This window comes from Lepidochelys olivacea (genome assembly GCF_965140295.1).
Source record: "Lepidochelys olivacea isolate rLepOli2 genome assembly, chromosome: 24".
Classification (NCBI taxonomy): domain Eukaryota; kingdom Metazoa; phylum Chordata; order Testudines; family Cheloniidae; genus Lepidochelys; species Lepidochelys olivacea.
The window spans coordinates 2,441,248-2,460,773 of record NC_140434.1 but is presented as its reverse complement, the minus strand read 5'-3'; the positions used below and the strand labels follow the sequence as shown (position 1 = coordinate 2,460,773).

General features: G+C 43.7%; 1 protein-coding gene and 1 long non-coding RNA gene across 2 annotated transcripts; both read right to left on the bottom strand.

Annotated features, from left to right (window-relative positions):
- Positions 1 to 7,306: 7,306 nt before the first annotated feature.
- Positions 7,307 to 10,934, bottom strand: LOC311512335. Its single transcript, XR_014709440.1, has 3 exons — positions 10,799 to 10,934; positions 10,073 to 10,180; positions 7,307 to 7,905 (listed from the first exon to the last, which is right to left on the bottom strand). It is a non-coding gene; the product is annotated as an uncharacterized lncRNA (long non-coding RNA).
- Positions 10,935 to 16,525: 5,591 nt separating this feature from the next.
- Positions 16,526 to 19,260, bottom strand: LOC311512311 (uncharacterized protein). Its single transcript, XM_084613458.1, has 2 exons — positions 19,155 to 19,260; positions 16,526 to 17,776 (listed from the first exon to the last, which is right to left on the bottom strand). Exon 2 carries the CDS (start codon positions 17,758 to 17,760, stop codon positions 17,134 to 17,136), a length of 627 nt encoding a protein of 208 aa, XP_084469584.1. The 5' UTR covers positions 17,761 to 17,776; positions 19,155 to 19,260; the 3' UTR covers positions 16,526 to 17,133.
- Positions 19,261 to 19,526: the final 266 nt, after the last annotated feature.

Here is a 19,526-nt window from a genome sequence, read left to right as displayed (position 1 = left end):
ACATTATGGAGGCTTATATAGTTGGGAGGTCCCTATGGTTCTGGGACACGACATGGTTATTGGGGTCCATCTGTTTAGGAGAGATTCCGTGGTTACAAAGGACCATATGGCTGTGGGGAATCATTTGGTCATGGGGGTCCATATGGTTGTGGGAGGGATATAGGGTTGAGGGGATGGGAACCTTAATGGAAACAGTGGGCTATGTTAAACCCAGTGGGCATATCCAAAGAAAAAGGAAGTACCAGGAAATGATCAGCAAGATACAAATTGATGTTTTAGCATATGGGCCTGGCTTTGAGAAGTGTTGGGTACATTGAACGCTTTGTGAAATATTGAAAGAGCTGTATTAAATTAGCACCTCTGCTAACATGCCTAATGTTTCCCATATGTCACATGATGACTCATTCTTCTAATGCCTTCCTTGCTATGTGCTTCCTCTATTATCAACACAGTGGGCCTAATTCTCAATTGCGCTATGGGTTTTTACACCACTCTGTAAAGTGCAAATGGAGCAGGGCCTTAAGGTGTATGTTACCTACATTTATATTGACTTTCCTGCCTCTTTCCAATGCCGGAGGAGTGTCACAAGACATTAGTGTCAATGAGAATCAGGCTAGGTTATCTCCTATCCATGAATATGGAGCGTTTCTTTCGGCCTTTTAATTTTCTAACAGCAGCTGCATAATGGAGAAGCTTTTTGATCTTCAGCTTTTATTGTGTTTTCTTTACTTTGTGACAGACCAAGGTGAAACAAGTAATTAAAAATGGTGGCAAACAGACTTGATTGTCAAACTCTACAGCTGTGATCTTTTAATATCACCAAAAACTTCCACATCACTTGTGGGCAAAAACATCCTTAAATTTTGGATACCTAACTCTGTAAAGCTTGTGCCCTGTTATCAAGAAATGTTGAGCACAAATGGTTATCATTAGCTTCACTGGGAGTTTTGAGTACTCAGCGCTTCAGAAAAAGTAGCCTGGATCTTATCCTGTCAGGCATTTAAAATTAATGGCTCATTTGGAGAAAGGTTTGCTTAGCTGCGTCCAGAAGTGAGATCATGGGAATAGTTGCTGATTTAACCCTGCTCCAATTCTGTGAAATCATGAGTCTTGCATGAAATGCAATCTCTGGCATTCAAAGAATCGAGTTGCTAGGCCTTCCAATTTAAAAAACAAAAGAAAAGGAAAACAAAAGAAATCAATAATTTAGAGAGGAAGATTGGTGATATTAGGGCATTTGTTCTCAATGAAACTGTGATCTGGGGGTGAAAGGCTCATTGCTTAATGGCAAAAGATTTATTCCTGTGCAATTCAGGCCTTTAATGCTGCAGCTTTAAATTTGTTATTGATCCTGGTGTATCTCTAAAGAGAGGGATGCCCTCAGACATTTCCTACTCTGTGTGTCTTTCACTGAGCCCCATTACAATAGCAACTGAGCTTTGTCCTTTTCATTCGGTTGCTTCTAATGCATGATGTTTACTCTTTTCCCTGTGTTTCAGGTTTACCTCCAACGCAGAAAGATGACAAAAGATTTCTCATCACTGGGGCTGTGACCCCTGTTGGAATGGGGACTGGGATGGTTATAGGAGCCATTATGACTGCTATCGGCCATGGGGTTACTATAGGCCATACACTTACAGGTGTGGCCAGCATTACGATTCCTGCTACTCTTACCCTTACCGATGGGGCAGTGGGTATGGGTCTGGAAGATGCTGGCCATGTTTTGCTGAGGAGCAATAGACCCAGAAATGAAAAGCAAGATATGATTCACCGATGAGCTTATAGGCAACGGCTTTCAGAAATGTGGATCCCCCACAATTCCCATAGGAACTGTGATTGCTCAGCAGTTCCATAAATTTTCCCCATATCTGTATTTTCCAAGTTACATGTTATGTCTATTACTTCTCCTATTCTCTGCTTCTTCTATAATTATCTGAAGGCCTGAATCTCAGTTCCATGAAGGCTCTTTTAGGCCACTCTGACAGTGTTCCAGTCCCCAAATCATTTTTGTTGCCCTCCGTTGGACGTTTTCCAATTTTTCCACATCCTTCTTCTAGTGTGGGGCCCAAAACTGGACACAGTACTCCAGATGAGGTCTCACCAATGTTGAATAGAGTGGAACGATTACGTCCCTCGATCTGCTGGCAATGCCCCTACTCATACATCCCAAAATGCCATTGGCCTTCTTGGCAACAAGGGCACACTGTTGACTCATATCTAGCTTCTCGTCCACTGTAACCCCTAGGTCCTTTTCTGCAGAACTGCTGCCGAGCCATTCGGTCCCTAGTCTGTTGCAGTGCATGGGATTCTTCAGTCCTAAGTGCAAGACTCTGCACTTGTCCTTGTTGAACCTCATCAGATTTTTTTTGGCCCAATCCTCTACTTTCTCTAGGGCCCTCTGTATCCTATCCCTACCCTCCAGAGTATCTACCACTCCTCCCAGTTTAGTGTCATCTGCAAACTTGCTGAGCGTGCAATCCACACCATCCTCCAGATCATTAATGAAGAATTGAACAAAACCGGCCCGAGGACCGACCCTTGGGGCACTCCACTTGATACCAGCTGCCAAGTAGACATGGAGCCATTGATAACTACCCGTTGAGCCTGACAATCTAGCCAGCTTTCTATCCACCTTATCGTCCGTTCATCCAGCCCATACTTCTTTAACTTACTGGCAAGAATACTGTGGGAGACAGTGTCAAAAGCTTTGCTAAAGTCAAGGAACAACACGTCCACTGCTTTTCCCTCATCCACAGAGCCAGTTATCTCATCATAGAAGGCAATTAGATTAGTCAGGCGTGACTTTCCCTTGGTGAATCCATGCTGACTGTTCCTGATCACTTTCCTCTCCTCTAAGTGCTTCAGAATTGATTCCTTGATGACCTGCTCCGTGATTTTTCCAGGGACTGAGGTGAGGCTGACTGGCCTGTAGTTCCCAGGATCCTCCTTCTTCCCTTTTTTAAAGTTGGGCACTACATTAGCCTTTTTCCAGTCGTCCAGGACCTCCCCCAATCACCATGAGTTTTCAAAGATAATGGCCAATGGCTCTGCAATCACATCCGCCAACTCCTTTAGCACTCTCGGATGCAGCACATCTAGCCCCGTGGACTTGTGCTCATCCAGCTTTTCTAAATAGTCCCAAACCACTTCTTTCTTCACAGAGGGCTGGTCACCTCCTCCCCATGCTTTGCTGCCCAGTGCAGCAGTCTGGGAGCTGACCTTGTTCGTGAAGACAGAGGCAAAAAAAGCATTGAGTACATTAGCTTTTTCCACATCCTCTGTCACTAGGTTGCCTCCCTCATTCAGTAAGGGGCCCACACTTTCCTTGACTTTCTTCTTGTTGCTAACATACCTGTATGTTGCTAACATACATGTTGTACTTTGTCTCATTTGACCCTGACTGGAATGAAACAAATACATTAAAATGGTAGCAAACAAGATGTGATTGTCAAACTGTACAGCTGCACTGAAAAAAGAACATCTGCTGTGAAATGCATCACCTTGGAGCAGGTGATTTGTCGCAGACCTTCTTGAAACCCTGGAAATAGATTCTTTCTTGTCAGCATTCTTTCTGTCTGTTCCTGTATATTCCCCTTCTTTGTTCACATTAAAATGATTCTGCATTATAATATCAGCCTTCTGGTTTTCCTTTCGGCTCCATTCCTTATTTACCAGTCACTGCGGCCCAGATTCCCAGAAATACATACCTATTGCCTAACACCGATTGAAATAAGTGGGAATGCTACACGTTTGTGAATCTGGTCCGGTGGGTAAAAATTTACTCTTTTTCAGGGAGACAGGGCATGTGCATTACTTAAGTCCCACTCGAGCCCTGTACTGAGATGAGAATCAGGTCAGGCAAGAGTCTATAAACCATAAAAGCGGGATTACCTCTGTGCTACTTTCGTTGTACCAACTAACCCAAATAGGGTGTTTGGCATTCCTTTTTATTCAGAAGATCTCGACATATTCAGCCATAGATTAATGCCTAATAACAGCCACTCAGTATGTTCTAGATGGGCAATGTCAGCAGGTAAATCATTCCTCCTACTCATCCTCTACTCCTGAGGTTAGAGGGCAGCCTGGTGTCTTCCCCACCAAGGTGATCCAATCTCTCAACATTTTTAATTGAAAGTGTTTCAGACTTAAGTTTCAGAAATCTTAAGCATCTCTGGGCTTTGGCTGTATATAAAAGGGGTGGGCCACCCTACACACCCCATATCAGTCAGATGTATCACTGCCAGTGAACCCCACATTACGTCCCTCCAACTGGGTGTCAACCAATCCATTTTGTTATGGTCATGTCTAGTGGGCAGAGCAGGCATACAGGTTGGCGAACGAAGTCAACGGTCAGCACCAGAGTCAGCGGCCAGTTACCAGAGCCGGGGTCCAGCCAGACTCAGAACCAGGAATTGAAGCTGAGGGCTAAGAGCCAAGGTCAGATGCCAAATGCCAGAGCCAAGGGTCAAGCCAGAGTCAGGGTCAGAAGTCAAGGGCTGGAGTCACAGACAGGAGTGATCACTGAGGATTGTAGCTGGGGCATAAGGGCAGGAGGAGAGGCAAGGGTCAATCACAGTGGGAACAGGAGTGAAGGTGGGGGTGATATAGGAGCCAGGAGCAGAGCTGGACCCAGGTTGGGTGCAGGAGGAGGCACAATAGGAAACCAACTGGTTACTCGGACAAACTTCTTGTTTCTCCTCCTGGCTTAAACAGTGTAGTTGGACCAATTGGTGGAGCCAGTCAATCCTCCAATCTGAGCGTGGTGCCTTAGCTGGGGCTATAGCCCTAGCAGCTTCTCTGCCTACCCACATTCGGTTGAGGCCAGGATATGGCAGCTGTTGGTCTAGTGGATAGGGGAGAAGCAATACACATAATACATCTTGATTTTGGTAAGGCTTTCAACACAGTTCCACATGACATTCTCATAAGCCCACTGGGGAGATGTCATCTAGATGACTTTACTATAAGATGAACAACTGGTTGAAAGACCAGGAGAATGGATGAAGCTGACAACTGGTGTGATCCAGTCTAGCAATTCCTACATTCTTATGAGCAAAAATGCCCATTGAAGATGCTTCTCCTCAGATAGTGTAATTTAGTGTCGCTCCATGAAAGACAGTGGACCTGAACCAATTTACCCCAGCTGAGGATCTAGTCCTTATTGATTTATTTGGAGAAAACAAAAGTTTCTGTTCATTCATCAGCAAGTATTGGTGACTCACAAGGTTTGGAAAACCAAAGAGCCACACTCTGATACCGGACAGAACTGGTTTGCCATGCAGAGGTTAAATCTTCAAAGGAAAGGAAATGATCAGTGTCATAAATAAAGGGAAGGGTAAACCCCTTTGAAATCCCTCCTGGCCAGGGGAAAGCTCCTCTCACCTGTAAAGGGTTAAGAAGCTAAAGGTAACCTTGCTGGCACCTGACCAAAATGACCAATGAGGAGACAAGATACTTTCAAAAGCTGGGAGGAGGGAGAGAAACAAAGGGTCTGTGTGTCTGTCTATATGCTGGTCTTTACTGGGGATAGACCAGGAATGGAGTCTTAGAACTTTTAGTAAGTAATCTAGCTAGGTATGTGTTAGATTATGATTTCTTTAAATGGCTGAGAAAAGAATTGTGCTGAATAGAATAACTATTTCTGTCTGTGTATCTTTTTTGTAACTTAAGGTTTTGCCTAAAGGGGTTCTCTATGTTTTTGAATCTAATTACCCTGTAAGATATCTACCATCCTGATTTTACAGGGGGGATTTCTTTATTTCTATTTACTTCTATTTTTATTAAAAGTCTTCTTGTAAGAAACTGAATGCTTTTTCATTGTTCTCAGATCCAAGGGTTTGGGTCTGTGGTCACCTATGCAAATTGGTGAAGCTTTTTATCCAACATTTCCCAGGAAAGCGGGGGTGCAAGTGTTGGGAGGATTGTTCATTGTTCTTAAGATCCAAGGGTCTGGGTCTGTAGTCACCTAGGCAAATTGGTGAGGCTTTTTACCAAACCTTATCCAGGAAGTGGGGTGCAAGGTTTTTGGGAAGTATTTTGGGGGGAAAGACGCGTCCAAACAGCTCTTCCCCAGTAACCAGTATTAGTTTGGTGGTGGTAGCGGCCAATTCAAGGACAACGGGGGGGAATATTTTGTACCTTGGGGAAGTTTTGACCTAAGCTGGTAAAGATAAGCTTAGGAGGTTTTTCATGCAGGTCCCCACATCTGTACCCTAGAGTTCAGAGTGGGGGAGGAACCTTGACAATCAGCATTATCCCAGACATGTTCTCTATGAGAAATGTTTTAAATGGACACAGAATCCCAGCTGTCCATCATGGAAATAGTTACACTTATTCCAGTCAGTGTTTGTCATATAAAGTAATTGAGAAAGGTTCAAAGCGGCCAATTGGAAGGGAAGTTCAGTGCAAATGGGTGTTAGGGGGCTTATTCCTTCACCCACTTACTTCCCTGGTCCTTCTCGCATGAACAGAGAGCAACAGTACCCGAAGTCCAAAGGTGCAGACAATTTGATGTTTATTGGGGTGAACTTCCAGCAAGCATGATTCCAGTTTCCTTCCTTTGTGTCCCCCTTCCCAGCTCTGACACCACAGAGCCTTACACCTGTGTCCCTGTTCCCATTCCCTGCACTTAGCCAAACATGATTCCAATTTCCTTACCCCCATTCCCTGTTCCCATTTCCCCCTTTAGCAAAACATGATTCCAATTTCCCCACCCCCATTCACTGTTCCCATTTCCCCTCCTCTCCCCACACCCACCCACACACCCACTTCCTGATTGACTGCAGACTATATAGTAAAACTTGAGTTCTGCTTAGCTTTACATTAACCAATCATTTTCCTGAAATTTAACTAACCAATCCTAACATATTGTAACATGACTATGTAACCAATTATATCCCACCACCTTAAGTAGTTTACACCCAGCAAAATTAATTATACAGCAGACAGGAACAATCACAGAACCAGACAGAGATTATACAGACAAACAATAGCAAAGTGGGAACTATAATGACAAAACAGTACAGAAGTGAGGATTTCACATCCCAGCTATCGATAAGTGAGTTCTTGCCAGACAGGATGCTATCAAACTAAGTTTCCTTTTACATTTTCTAGGCACTTTCCTTTCTCTGGAGGCGACAGGCACTATCAGGACAGGATTGTATCCTAACAGCCCCATAGCACCTTATTTCAATGTGACTAGGTTGGAATGTGAGGAGGTGACCGGTCGCTTCCCAGCTTATGGCTGCCTCTGCTGCTTAGCCAAAGGCCTTAGCCTAAGAACAGGGCCTCAGACTGTCACAGTGAGAGAAGGACCTTAGACCGGCAGACAGTGATTTTGATTCTTTCTTTTATATCTCTATATAGTTATCTCTATAACTAGCCAAGTGATAAGAATACACCTAAATTCTTCGAGTACAAGCCTTTACCGACAGGCCTGAATATCTATATCCTAGCAATGGGTAAGAGGCATAGAAAGAGGAAATAGGAAGAAATACATAGCCATGAACATAGGGACTAAATCCATTCCTCCTCTCTCTCTTGGACAGACCATCACTGATTGTCGAAATCATCCCAGGACCAATTCTTAGCAATTTCCTTCAGCAGAGTGAAGTGGGAGCCGTAGGAGCACCTGTGGTCGGAGCGGGCTATGACGGCTCATTCGGTTTGTGGGGATTGTACGGCTCTGGAGACCGTTACAGAGGATTGTATGGTTACGGGGGATTAGGTGGTTATGGGGGCCATTACTGTTATGGGGGATTGAGTGGTTATGGGGGAGGTTACAGTTATGGGGGATTATGAAATTACCCAGGGCGTTATGGTTATGGGGAAATATGTGGTTCTGGGGTATCTTGCCATAGGTACCTCAGTGGAAGCCGTGTACCATATAAAACCCAGTAGGAATATCTGTTGGAAAAGAAAAGACAAGGAAGTGAACAGCAGGCTACCGACTCACAGCTGACCTTTAGAGCATGGATTTCAGAAGCGCTGTGCAGGCATGGCTCCACTTGAATTCAACGCGAGCTGTGTCTGCTCAGCGCCTTTGTCTCCTAGACCCATTTCTAACGTTACGTTTTATGACTCTTTCTGCCAATGCTTTCCCAACCACGTGCTTATTCTCTTAGTCACATGTGGACTCATTCTGAATTACACTCAGGCTGTTTGCACTAACCCCGCAGGGTGAAGGAATCAGGGGCCTTAACAGAGGCATCAGTTACATTTATTATCATTTATTATCATTTTAAATCCCTTTGCAGGGGAAAGGATCACTAACACATCATCAGAATGGTTACAGAGAGAGTGAGTCAAATAGGACTTGTGTAATTCACCTAGGAGAATAAGATAAAGTAATTAGAAGATCACTGAGCCATGAGTGCTTTTATACAGTTCTGTAGACTCACTGGAGGACTTGAGAGGCCCTGTGTTCCTGAAGGTCTAAATAGTTACAAATCAATCTTTGCATAACTCCTTCAATTGATGTAGTTTTTTTCCTCCGTGTTTTTGACAATTAGTTTGTTCCTAACTCCACATGGTGTGACATGCTCATTACACCCTGCAACTCTCTTTCATCTTACAACTTTATGGGCCAGCTACATTCCTGCTTTCATTCTACTGACTTCATTGATGCTGCAATGGGATATTTGGAAGCCTAGAATAGTAAAGTGTCCAATGTAGCTGACGAGCCATGGTGAGCATGTGGCCTTACTAATCACTGTTACTGGATTTTACTTCAGATTCTGCCACCTGCTCCCTGTGTATCCTACACCTCAATTGCTTGTTCACCTCCACATAAATCTGATCTAATATTGACATTATGCTCAATGATCATAGCCTTCCTCAAATCAAAGAACTTCAAAGCACTTCAGGCTCATTAATGTTGTATGTGTCCACGGTGTTGTATTATTTTAATAGCAGAATTTTTGTACTGGTATTAGATGCCTCCAGATTGTGGGTTAGATTAATTTTACAAATGCATGTTAAGGTTTCGGATGTCATTCCAATAGTCAGCTCATGACTCTTAGCTTTCAAATTAGGGGCTCTTTGATTTTCATTCAAAAAAGCTTTTCATTTCCCTTTCTTTACCAAACATTCCTTTGTAAACCTCAAGGGGCAGATGCTGAGCCAGGGTACATCAGCGCAGTTCTATAAATTTCTATGACATTCTGTGTCTTAAAACTGAGCGGAGAAATTGACACTGCTCAGGTTAGAAGAAATCCTGTCAGGGGTATATTTTCCATTTTCAAACATTCTAATTATAGATGAAAATCTTACTGTGGAGAAGGGTCTGGCCGAATGCCCTTGGTTGGCCAGATTTAGAATAAATCCAATCTCCTCTCACAGCAATTTGACTACCGAAGAAGTACTCCTTAACTCTGTCTGTTTTACGCGTCTTCCTTTTCTTTACAAGCTGAATTCTCTTACAGGACCCAATTCTCTTGGCTGCTCATGAACAGAGATACAGTAGCTGATGTTTCCCACTCATTTCACTGTACATTGGATCTGAGCAGCTGCAGTTGAAAGTGCCCAGTATGCTCAGACAGATACACTCCACACAGGGTTTTCTCTAAGCTAGCCTGGATAAAGTGCCTTTCTTCAGTTTGAAGCTGACGGAGCTATGCTGGTACACACTGGTTCAACATCCACCCTTAAACTGTAAAATAGATATAAAAGGGAAATGCAAAGGTGCATTGAATGAAAATCAAAGAGTCCAATTTCAGAGTCTGAGAATCACAAATGAGTACTGGAATGACATCTGAGACCTTGACATACATTTTAAAAGCGAATCTAATCTTTAGTATTGGAACATCTAATCCAAGTAAATGTTATTACTACTATAATAATACATCACTTTGGCCGTATAAAACTTGACGAGTGGTGGTGAAGTGCTTTGAAATGCTTAGATCAGAGGAAGCCTCAGACAATCCATTTTGAAAGCTATTATTATACCTGTTTGCCACAGAGGTGAACGAAGGTCAGACAGGGAGTGATTGGGAGAGTCAAAAAAAGACACCAACAGTTGGGACTCTTCATGCCAAAAATTTACTCCAGCTCTTGAACCCCACTGGACACTTACCGTTCATGGCTTCACCTGAGAGTAACTCTTAGAAAGGCTCATTCTCGAATTTTTCTTAGTTTGTTCTCATGATTTTTGGGGGAATTTTTCCGTGAAACATCTTCTGATCTAAATGTGAAACATAATAAAAAATCAAGGGTTTTGCAATCCACTTTATTTGAAGGTGGTGGGTATTTACATTTGAGTAGATTTTAATTATCTCGTACCAAACTGAAGTGAATTGAATTATCTGGTACCACATCTGAATTAAATGTGGAGAGTTTTATTCCTGTACAACACATGAACAAGCTTGAAATGTACACACTTGTAATTTCTTTGGACAATTACTATCCTCATGGATAGAGAAGGCGATGTCAAAGAGACGACCCACCCTGTACCTCGTTTCACAAAGCTGAAAGAATTCATCACCATTGGGTCACGATGACCCGTTCGAGACGTGTGTTTCCAAGGAAAGAAAAAATAGCACACACAGTGCAGTTGGTGACTTCATCCCAATGGGTGACATGCCTTAAAGCAAGTTTTTGAAGCTTGAATTATATAATATGATTTATAATGCTAACATACTCATGGGAAAGAAATTGAGAGACTTTTAATTCCTTTGGAGAAGTGCTGTATTAATGTATAAAGGAGAGACAGTTAAAGTGGACCAAAATTAGCCAGTTTTTTTTTTTAATCATTGATGCTTAGTTCCATGGATGCACACATTTTTTAACAAGACATACTAACCTTGTCTTCTAAAAGAGTGCCACAGGGATGGAGCACGTGCTTAGCCCGTGGCAGGAGGAGTCAGAAGTATTGGATTGTATTTCTGTTTCTGCAACTCACACCCGTGCAACCTTCACCTCAATGTGCTTCTTTTTTCTCTACCTAGAAATCAGGGATAGTAAGGATGTTAGGACTGGAAATTGTTCAGCGTTCTTAGAACTGAAGATTTCAAAGCACCTAAGAACAGTCATTGGTGTTTTATAAATGCAAAGAGATGTATCCTTAGAATATTATTAAATTGTTTTGGGATTAGAAGCCTCTGCATTGACTAGTAGAGTCACCTGAAAAAAAAAATAGAGGCCAAGGTTTCTTGTGTTATTCCTTTAATCAGGTCATGATTCAAAGCCAAAGAATTTGGGGATATTGCATTTTCATTCAAATGTAATTTTGCATTTGGTATTTTTAAAATATTTTATAGGAAGGTGCTCTCAAGGTGGAAATCAGCACAGTTGCTTCAACTTCAAAGCAATTCTGGGCCTTAAAATCAAAGGAAGATATTTCTGCCTTCTTCCCTGGATACCGAAAGCACTCCTAGAGATATAGTTTACACTTAAAACAACATTCTGGTTCTTGCAGGATTTTTTTCAGCAATACGGCCCATAGCTGGTCAGATTTTATGTCATATCTCATCCCACAGCACTCTCCTCCTTTACCAAGAATCCATGATTTCAACCTCTCCTGGGCTTCTTCCAGGGCTCAGTCAGCTGCATTACCTTGCAAGACTTCAGTTTCTTGTCAGCTCAGTCATAGAGAGATGGTTTCTGACAGAGTACAAGTTCCACAACTTAACTCAAAACCTTGCTATAGAAGAGCACTGCTTCCTTTCACTCCCTACCGTCCCTTCCCTTGACCTTGAGCAAATCAACTCTAGGCATCCCTTTGAGACAGCATTGGTGACACAAGTGGAGGTCCAATGTTAGGTCACATTTTAATCACTGGAGGTTGAAATTCACTCCTGGGCAGAGAATCATCAGAAAGGCTCGTACTATACTTAAGTCCTTGCAAAGACGTAGTTTGAAAGTTTAAAGTAGAACTAAAGCTGTCCATAGTCATTATTCGATCCCCCTGCCAAAGGGTGAATTCGAGACTTAAGGTCATGACAGGAAACACACTGAAGGCAAAGGAATATTTCCAATTGATTACAAAGGGAATTGGATCTGAGATGGGGATGGAGGGTGTGAGAATGCAGAAAAATAGCTCTCTGCTTCCAAGCAGGTTTATAATGAAATGTCCAGTGCCCCTGAGAATGACCAGTATGAACAGAAAGGACCAAAGGGGAGTGGGGGAGGTTTAGATTGGATATTAGGAAAAACTTTTTCACTAAGAGGGTGGTGAAACACTGGAATGCGTTACCTAGGGAGGTGGTAGAATCTCCTTCCTTAGAGGTTTTTAAGGTCAGGCTTGACAAAGCCCTGGCTGGGATGATTTAACTGGGAATTGGTCCTGCTTCGAGCAGGGGGTTGGACTAGATGACCTTCAGGGGTCCCTTCCAACCCTGATATTCTATGATTCTATGATTCTATGATCTGTTCAGGACAGCCAGTTGTGCTACTGATGCAGCTCTGAATCACTTTGACATGCATTCTCATTGGTGTGATCCAATCTGGCAATTCCTACATTCTTATGAGCAGAAATGCCCATTGAAGATTCTTACACTCAGATGGTGTAATTTAGGGTCGCTCCATGGAAGTCAGTGGACCTGAACCCATTTTACCAGAGCTGAGGATCTTGTCCTTAGTGATTTCTTTGGAGAAAGGAAAAGTTTCTGTTCCTTCCTTAGCAAGTATTGGTGACTCCCAGGGTTTGGAAAACCAAAGAGCCACACTCTGACACTGGACTCAACTGGTTTGCATGCAGAGGTTGAATCCTCAAGGGAAAGGAAAAGATCAGCATTATCCCAGCCAAGTTCTCTTTGAGAAATGTCTATAACGGTCACAGCATCCCAGGTATCCTTCAAAGAAATAATTACACATATTCCAGGCGGTGTTTTTAGACAGGTCACTGAGAGGGCTTCAAATGGGACAATTGGGAGGTACATTTAGTGTGAGTGGATAAGAGGCAAAGAAAGAGGAAATAGGAACAAATATATAGCCAAAAAGATAGGAACTAAGTCCACTCCTCCTGTCTCTCTCGGGCCCCACGTAGACCTCACTACTACAGTAACTGAGGTTTGAGTCCTTTCTTTCACTGGCACATGTACTTTCTTTTTACTCTACTCCCTGTTGTGTGTTTCAGGTTTACCTCCATCACAGAAAGATGTCTTGTTCCAGTCTGTACTATCCAGAATGCGGGGTGGCCCGGCCCAGTCCAGTTTCTGGCAGCTTCAATGAGCCGTGCGTTAGGCAGTGCCCTGACTCCGAAATAGTGATCAGACCATCACCAGTTGTCGTGACCATCCCAGGACCAATTCTCAGCAATTTCCCTCAGCAGAGTGAAGTGGCAGCTGTAGGAGCACCTGTGGTCGGAGCCGGCTATGGGGGTTCATTCGGTTTGGGGGGATTGTACGGGGGCTATGGAGGCCATTATGGAGGATTGTATGGTTACGGGGGATTAGGTGCTTACGGGGGCCGTTATGGATTCGGGGGATTGAGTGGTTATGGGGGCCGTTATGGTGGATGGTGTGGTTACGGGGGAGGTTACGGTTATGGAGGATTATCCGGTTCTGGGGTATCTTGCCATAGGTACCTGAGTGGAAGCTCTACCCCATGTTAAACCCTGCAGGAATATCAATGGTAAAAGAAAAGACCAGGAAATGAAGAATAGGCTACAGATTCAGAAGGAGATTTCAGAAGCGCTGTGCAGGCATGGCTCCACTTGAATTCAACGCGAGCTGTGTCTGCTCAGCGCCTTTGTCTCCTAGACCCATTTCTAATGTTATGCTTATAAACTCTTTCTGCCAATGCTTTCCCAACCGCGTGCTTAGTCTCTCAGTCACATGTGGACTCATTCTGAATTACACTCAGGCTGTTTGCACTAACCCCGTAGTCTGACGGAAAGAGGGGCCTTAAGACAGGCATTAGTTGTATTTATTATCACTCGAATTTGTTTGTCCAACTCTGCACCTGCGAAAAAGGAAAAACAACTTCTTGCCTCAAATGCATCGCAAGGAAGCGGGTATTCGGTCGCAGCCCTTCTGGAAACACGTGAAATACCTTCTTTCTGTTGTGTATTATTTCTTTCTGTAACTGTGTATTGCAAATTTCATTCTCATTAAAAACTATGCTGCACTGTAATATCGGTCTTCTGGCTTTCCTTGTTCCTCCCTCCTTGTTTAGAAATCCTGCTGCATGAAATTCACCCCTGTAGAGCAGGCAGCACCAGACACCTCTCAAGTTGCAACTTTCGAAGGCATGGAGTGGTAGGAGAGTAAAGCCCTTTAAGTGGTTCATAGCATTATGCAGGCTCTCTGCACAGGGGTGGAATTCTTCCTTGCATTATCTGTTTTGCAAAAGTCTTTTCCTCCTAAGTCTTACACAGATTTTCACCTTAAGAATGTAAATATTTCCTTTCATTTCAAAAAGACCAATCACGTGCTTCATGGAAAGTGTCTGTGTGAGTCTTTGCTGGATAGCCACCCAGATTTTCGGAAGGAAAAGAATACTGGCCACCCCTAAAGACAAATGACATTACACCAAAGTCATTTGCAGCAGTCAGGAATCTCCTCTGTGATATGAAGAGATTAGTACACTGACCATTACTTCAGTACAAGAATCTAATGGTGTTTTAGGAAGCTGTTCCTCCTTGCACTCCATATTACCATTCTTATGTAAACCCCCCTGCCTGTACCATAGCTTGATATTGCAGGAACTGCGCATAGCAAGTTTGCATTTTCTACTATGTTTTTCTTCAACATTTTCGTGGGTCTCAGTTCCCGGAAAATGAGGATTTTGCACTAATCAAATTTTTGATTTGACAACGCAAAAGAAAAAAATGTATCCAGACCATCCCGGCTCTTCAATGACATGATGTAATACTCACACAGTGAGGGGAGATTTAGCCATCTGCCACCGGGTGTTATTTAAGGGTAACACAGCTCTATTCTTCAACGTCATACCATACCTATTGACCCCTCCTTGGAAGGGAAGAACATAGGCATTGCTGCAGCAGATCAGGCCTCTCTCCCACAGTGGTGAGTGCCCGAGGCTTCACAGGGAGGTGCAAGAAACCCAGCAGAACACAGGCATGGGATCACCTGCCCACAGAGGAACTTTTTCACTATCCCCCGTCAATCCGATCTACCCCCACGGACGATTGGACGATGCCCTGAAGCACAAGAGTTTATAACCCTGCCAATCTTGAAGAAATGCAGTAAATCCATCTCAGTCACTATTTCCTCCAGAGTACTGTGAGCACCATTCTCTCTGCATCACCAAGAGAAATGTCTGAGGGCATCCCTCTCTGTAGAGATACACCAGGATCAATAACGAATTTGAAGCTGCAGCGTTAAAGACCTGAATTGCACAGGAATAAATCTTTTTGCCATTAAGCAATGAGCCTTTCACCCCCAGATCACAGCTTCATTGAGAACAAATACCCGAATTTCGCCCATCTCCCTCTCTAAAATATTCTCAGTCCTTTCCCTCAGGAAAGCACAGTGGGATCTCCAGCAGCAGCTGACACTGGAGGTGGTGATGGGGACGTATGTGGTGATAGAACCTTATACCGTTATGGAGGCTTATGTAGTTGGGGGGTCCCTTTGGTTCTGGGACATGACATGGTTATCGGGATTCATATGGTTAGGAAAAAGAAAAGGAGGACTTGTGGCACCTTAGAGACTAACCAATTTATTTGAGCATAAAAGATTCTGTGGTTACAAGGCACTTTATGGTTGTGGGAGGAATATAGTGTTGTGGGGATGGTGATGGGGCCATGGGTACCTTAATGGAAACAGTGGGCTCTGTTAAACCCAGTAGGCATATGCAAAGAAAAAGGAAGAACCAGGAAATGAACAGCAAGATACAGATTGATGGTTTAGCGCATAGGCCTGTCTTTGAGAAGTCCTGAGTACATCGAACTCTTTGTGAAATAACAAAAGAGCTCCACTTTATCAGCACCTCTGCAAACATGCCGAATGTTTCCCATCATTCACAGGATGGGTCTTCTAATGCCTTCCTGGCTATGCGCTTCCACTGTTATCAACACAGTGGGCCTGATTCTCTACTGCGCTATGGGTTTTTACACCACTCTGTAAAGTGCAAAGGCAGCAGGGCCTTAAAGGTGTATGGGACCTACATTTGTAGTGACTTTCCTGCCTCTTTCCAATGCCAGAGGAGTGTCACAAGACTTTAGTGTCAAGGAGAATCAGGCTAGGTTCTCTCCTATCCAGGAATAAGGAGCGTTTCTTTAAGCCTTTTAACTTTCTAACAGCAGCTGCATAACGTAGAAACTTTTTGATCTTCAGCTTTTGTTGTGTTTTCGTTACGTTGTGACAGACCAGGGTGAAACAAGGAATTAACAATGGTGGCAAACAGACTTGATTGTCAAACTCTACAGCTGTGATCTTTTAATATCTCGAAAAGCTTCCACATCGCTATGAACCACTTAAAGGGCTTTAATCTCCTATCACTCCATGCCTTCGAAAGTTGCAACTTGAGAGGTGTCTGGTGCTGCCTGCTCTACAGGGATGAATTTCATGCAGCAGGATTTCTAAACAAGGAGGGAGGAACAAGGAAAGCCAGAAGACCGATATTACGATGCAGCATAGTTTTTAATGAGAATGAAATTTGCAATACACAGTTACAGATAGAAATAATACACAAGAGAAAGAAGGTATTTCACGTGTTTCCAGAGGGGCTGCGACTGAATGAAATTTGCAATACACAGTTACAGAAAGAAATAATACACAAGAGAAAGAAGGTATTTCACGTGTTTCCAGAGGGGCTGCGACTGATCACCCGCTTCCTTGCGATGCATTTGAGGCGAGATGTTGTTTTTCCTTTTTCGCAGGTGCAGAGTTGGACAAACAAATTAAAGCGATAATAAATACAACTGATGCCTGTTTTAAGGCCCCTGTTTCCTTCACACTGAGGGGTAAGTGCAAACAGCCTGAGTGTAATTCAGAATGAGTCCACATGTGACTAAGAGACTAAGCACGTGGTTGGGAAAGCATTGGCAGAAAAAGTTTAAAGCATAACATTAGAAATGGGTCTAGGAGACAAAGGCGCTGAGCAGACACAGCTCGCGATGAATTCAAGTGGAGCCATGCCTGCACAGCGCTTCTGAAATCTCCATCTGAATCTGTAGCTTGTTCTTCATTTCCTGGTCTTTTTTTTTTACCATTGATATTCCTGCAAGGTTTAACATGGTGTACAGCTTCCACTCAGGTACCTATGGCAAGATACCCCGGAACCGGATAATCCTCCATAACCGTAACCTCCCCCGTAACCACACAGTCCACCATAACGGCCCCCATAACCGCACAGTCCGCCATAAGGGCCCCCGTAACCATAATGGCCCCCGTAACCACACAATCCCCCGAAACCACCCCCATAACCATACAATCCCCCGTAACCGCACAGTCCACCATAACGGCCCCCGTAACTACTCAATCCCCCGTAACCATAACGGCCCCCATAAGCACCTAATCCCCCGTAACCATACAATCCTCCGTAACGGCCTCCATAAGCACCTGATCCCCCGTAACCATACAATCCTCCGTAACGGCCTCCATAGCCGTACAATCCCCCCAAACCAAATGAACCCCCGTAGCCGGCTCCGACCACAGGTGCTCCTACAGCTGCCACTTCACTCTGCTGAGGGAAAGTGCTGAGAATTGGTCCCGGGATGGTCACGACAACGGGTGATGGTCTGATGACCACTTCAGAGTCAGGGCACTGCCTAACACATGGCTCGTTCCAGCTGCCAGAAACTGGACTGGGCTGGGCCACCCCGCATTCTGGATAGCACAGGCTGGAGCAAGACATCTTTCTGTGTGCAAACCTGAAACACACAACAAAACATAAGAAGATAAGAATGGCCATACTGGGTCAGATCAAAGGTCCATCAAGCCCAGTATCCTGTCCTCTGACAGTGGCCAATGGCAGGTGCCCCAAAGGGAAAGACCAGGTTATCATCAAGTGATCCATGCCCTGTCACCCAATCCCAGCTTCTGGAAAACAGAGGACACCACTCCTGCCCATCCTGGCTCATAGCCATTGATGGACCTATCTTTCATGAATCTATCTAGCTCTCTCTTGAACCCCATTATAGTACTGGCCTTCACAACAGCCTCTGGCAAGGAGTTCCAGAGGTTGACAGGGAATAGAGTAAAGAAAAGGTACTAGTGTCAGTGGAAGAAAAGACTCAAAACTCGGTTACTCTTGCAGTGATGTCGCTGTGGGGCCCAAGAGAGAGAAGGAGTGGATTTAGTCCCTATGTTTGTGGCTGCGTATTGGTCCCTATTTCCTCTTTCTATGCCTCTTATCCACTCACAGTAAACTTCCCTCCCAACAGGCCCATTTGAACCCTTCTCAATGACTTTGTCTGAAAAACCAGTAAGAGTAACTATTTCATTGACGGACCCCCGGGATTCGGTGTCCATTATAGACATTGCTCAAAGAGAACATGGCTGGGATACTGCTATCATTTGCTTTCCTTTGAAGATTCAACCTCTGCATTCAAACCAGTTGAGTCCAGTGCCAGAATGTGGCTCTTTGGCTTTCTAAACCTTGGGAGTCACGAATACTTGTGGATGAATAAACAGAAACTTTTCTTTTCTTCAAATAAATCACTAAGGACAAGATCCTCAGCTCTGGTAAAATGGGTTCAGGTCCACTGACTTCTATGGAGCGACAATAAATTATACCATCTGAGTATAAGAATCTTCAATGGGTATTTCTGCTCATAAGAACATTGGAATTGCTAGACTGGATCACACCAGTTGTCAGCTTAATAATTCTCCTGCCTCCAATAGTGAGGAGTAACAGCTACTTCCAAATAAAGTAGAAGACCCCTAAATTGGCCATGTATGGAATAAACTGGGAAAGTTTCTTCCTAATCTAGCCAAGCAAAAAAATGGCTAAGAAACTTTCTAAAATTACTTTAGGAAGATTTAAATGCCCGAAATCAATTTCCAGTTATTAGGAAATATGTTTCTCAGTTGCATTTGGTGCTCCTAAAATCCCCACCTTTGGCTTCAAATCATGGATCCACCACAACCAGCTACTGATTGTCTACACAAGATAATTATGTATGGAACAACACTCTAATCCCTGATAAAAATCACAGAGCGTACATGCAAGATTCAGTCTTAAATGGAAATAGATCCTACTGTGACACCTCTTGATGTTAGAAAGAGTTTGATTCAAATTGGACTTACCCAGTTGACCGAGGAGCTGAAGTGTGGAGAAGTGTTTAGAAGGACCCTGAGTTGTGAGCGCTTTTATACAGTGTCTAGGACTGCCTGGAGGATCTGTGATGCGTTTGGTACAGGAAGTCCCATTTAGTTACCAAACAAAGTTGCATGCCTCGGTAAATCCTTCTTTTGATGGAGCTGTTTTCTCAGGGTTTGGGAGTATTGGGCTAATCTCAGCCTCAAAGGGAGTGACATGCACGTTGCAATCTGCATTCCTAGTATCATTCCAGTGACTCTCTTGGTGCTGCAATGAGCATGCATGTCAAGGTGATTCAGAATTGCATCAGTAGCACAACTGGCTGTCCTGAACAGATATCCCCTTTGGTCCTTTCAGTT

Bases quoted from the DNA above. Each gene is read 5' to 3' on its own strand.
- LOC311512311 (XM_084613458.1), bottom strand. From the start codon at position 17,760: ATGTCTTGCTCCAGCCTGTGCTATCCAGAATGCGGGGTGGCCCAGCCC.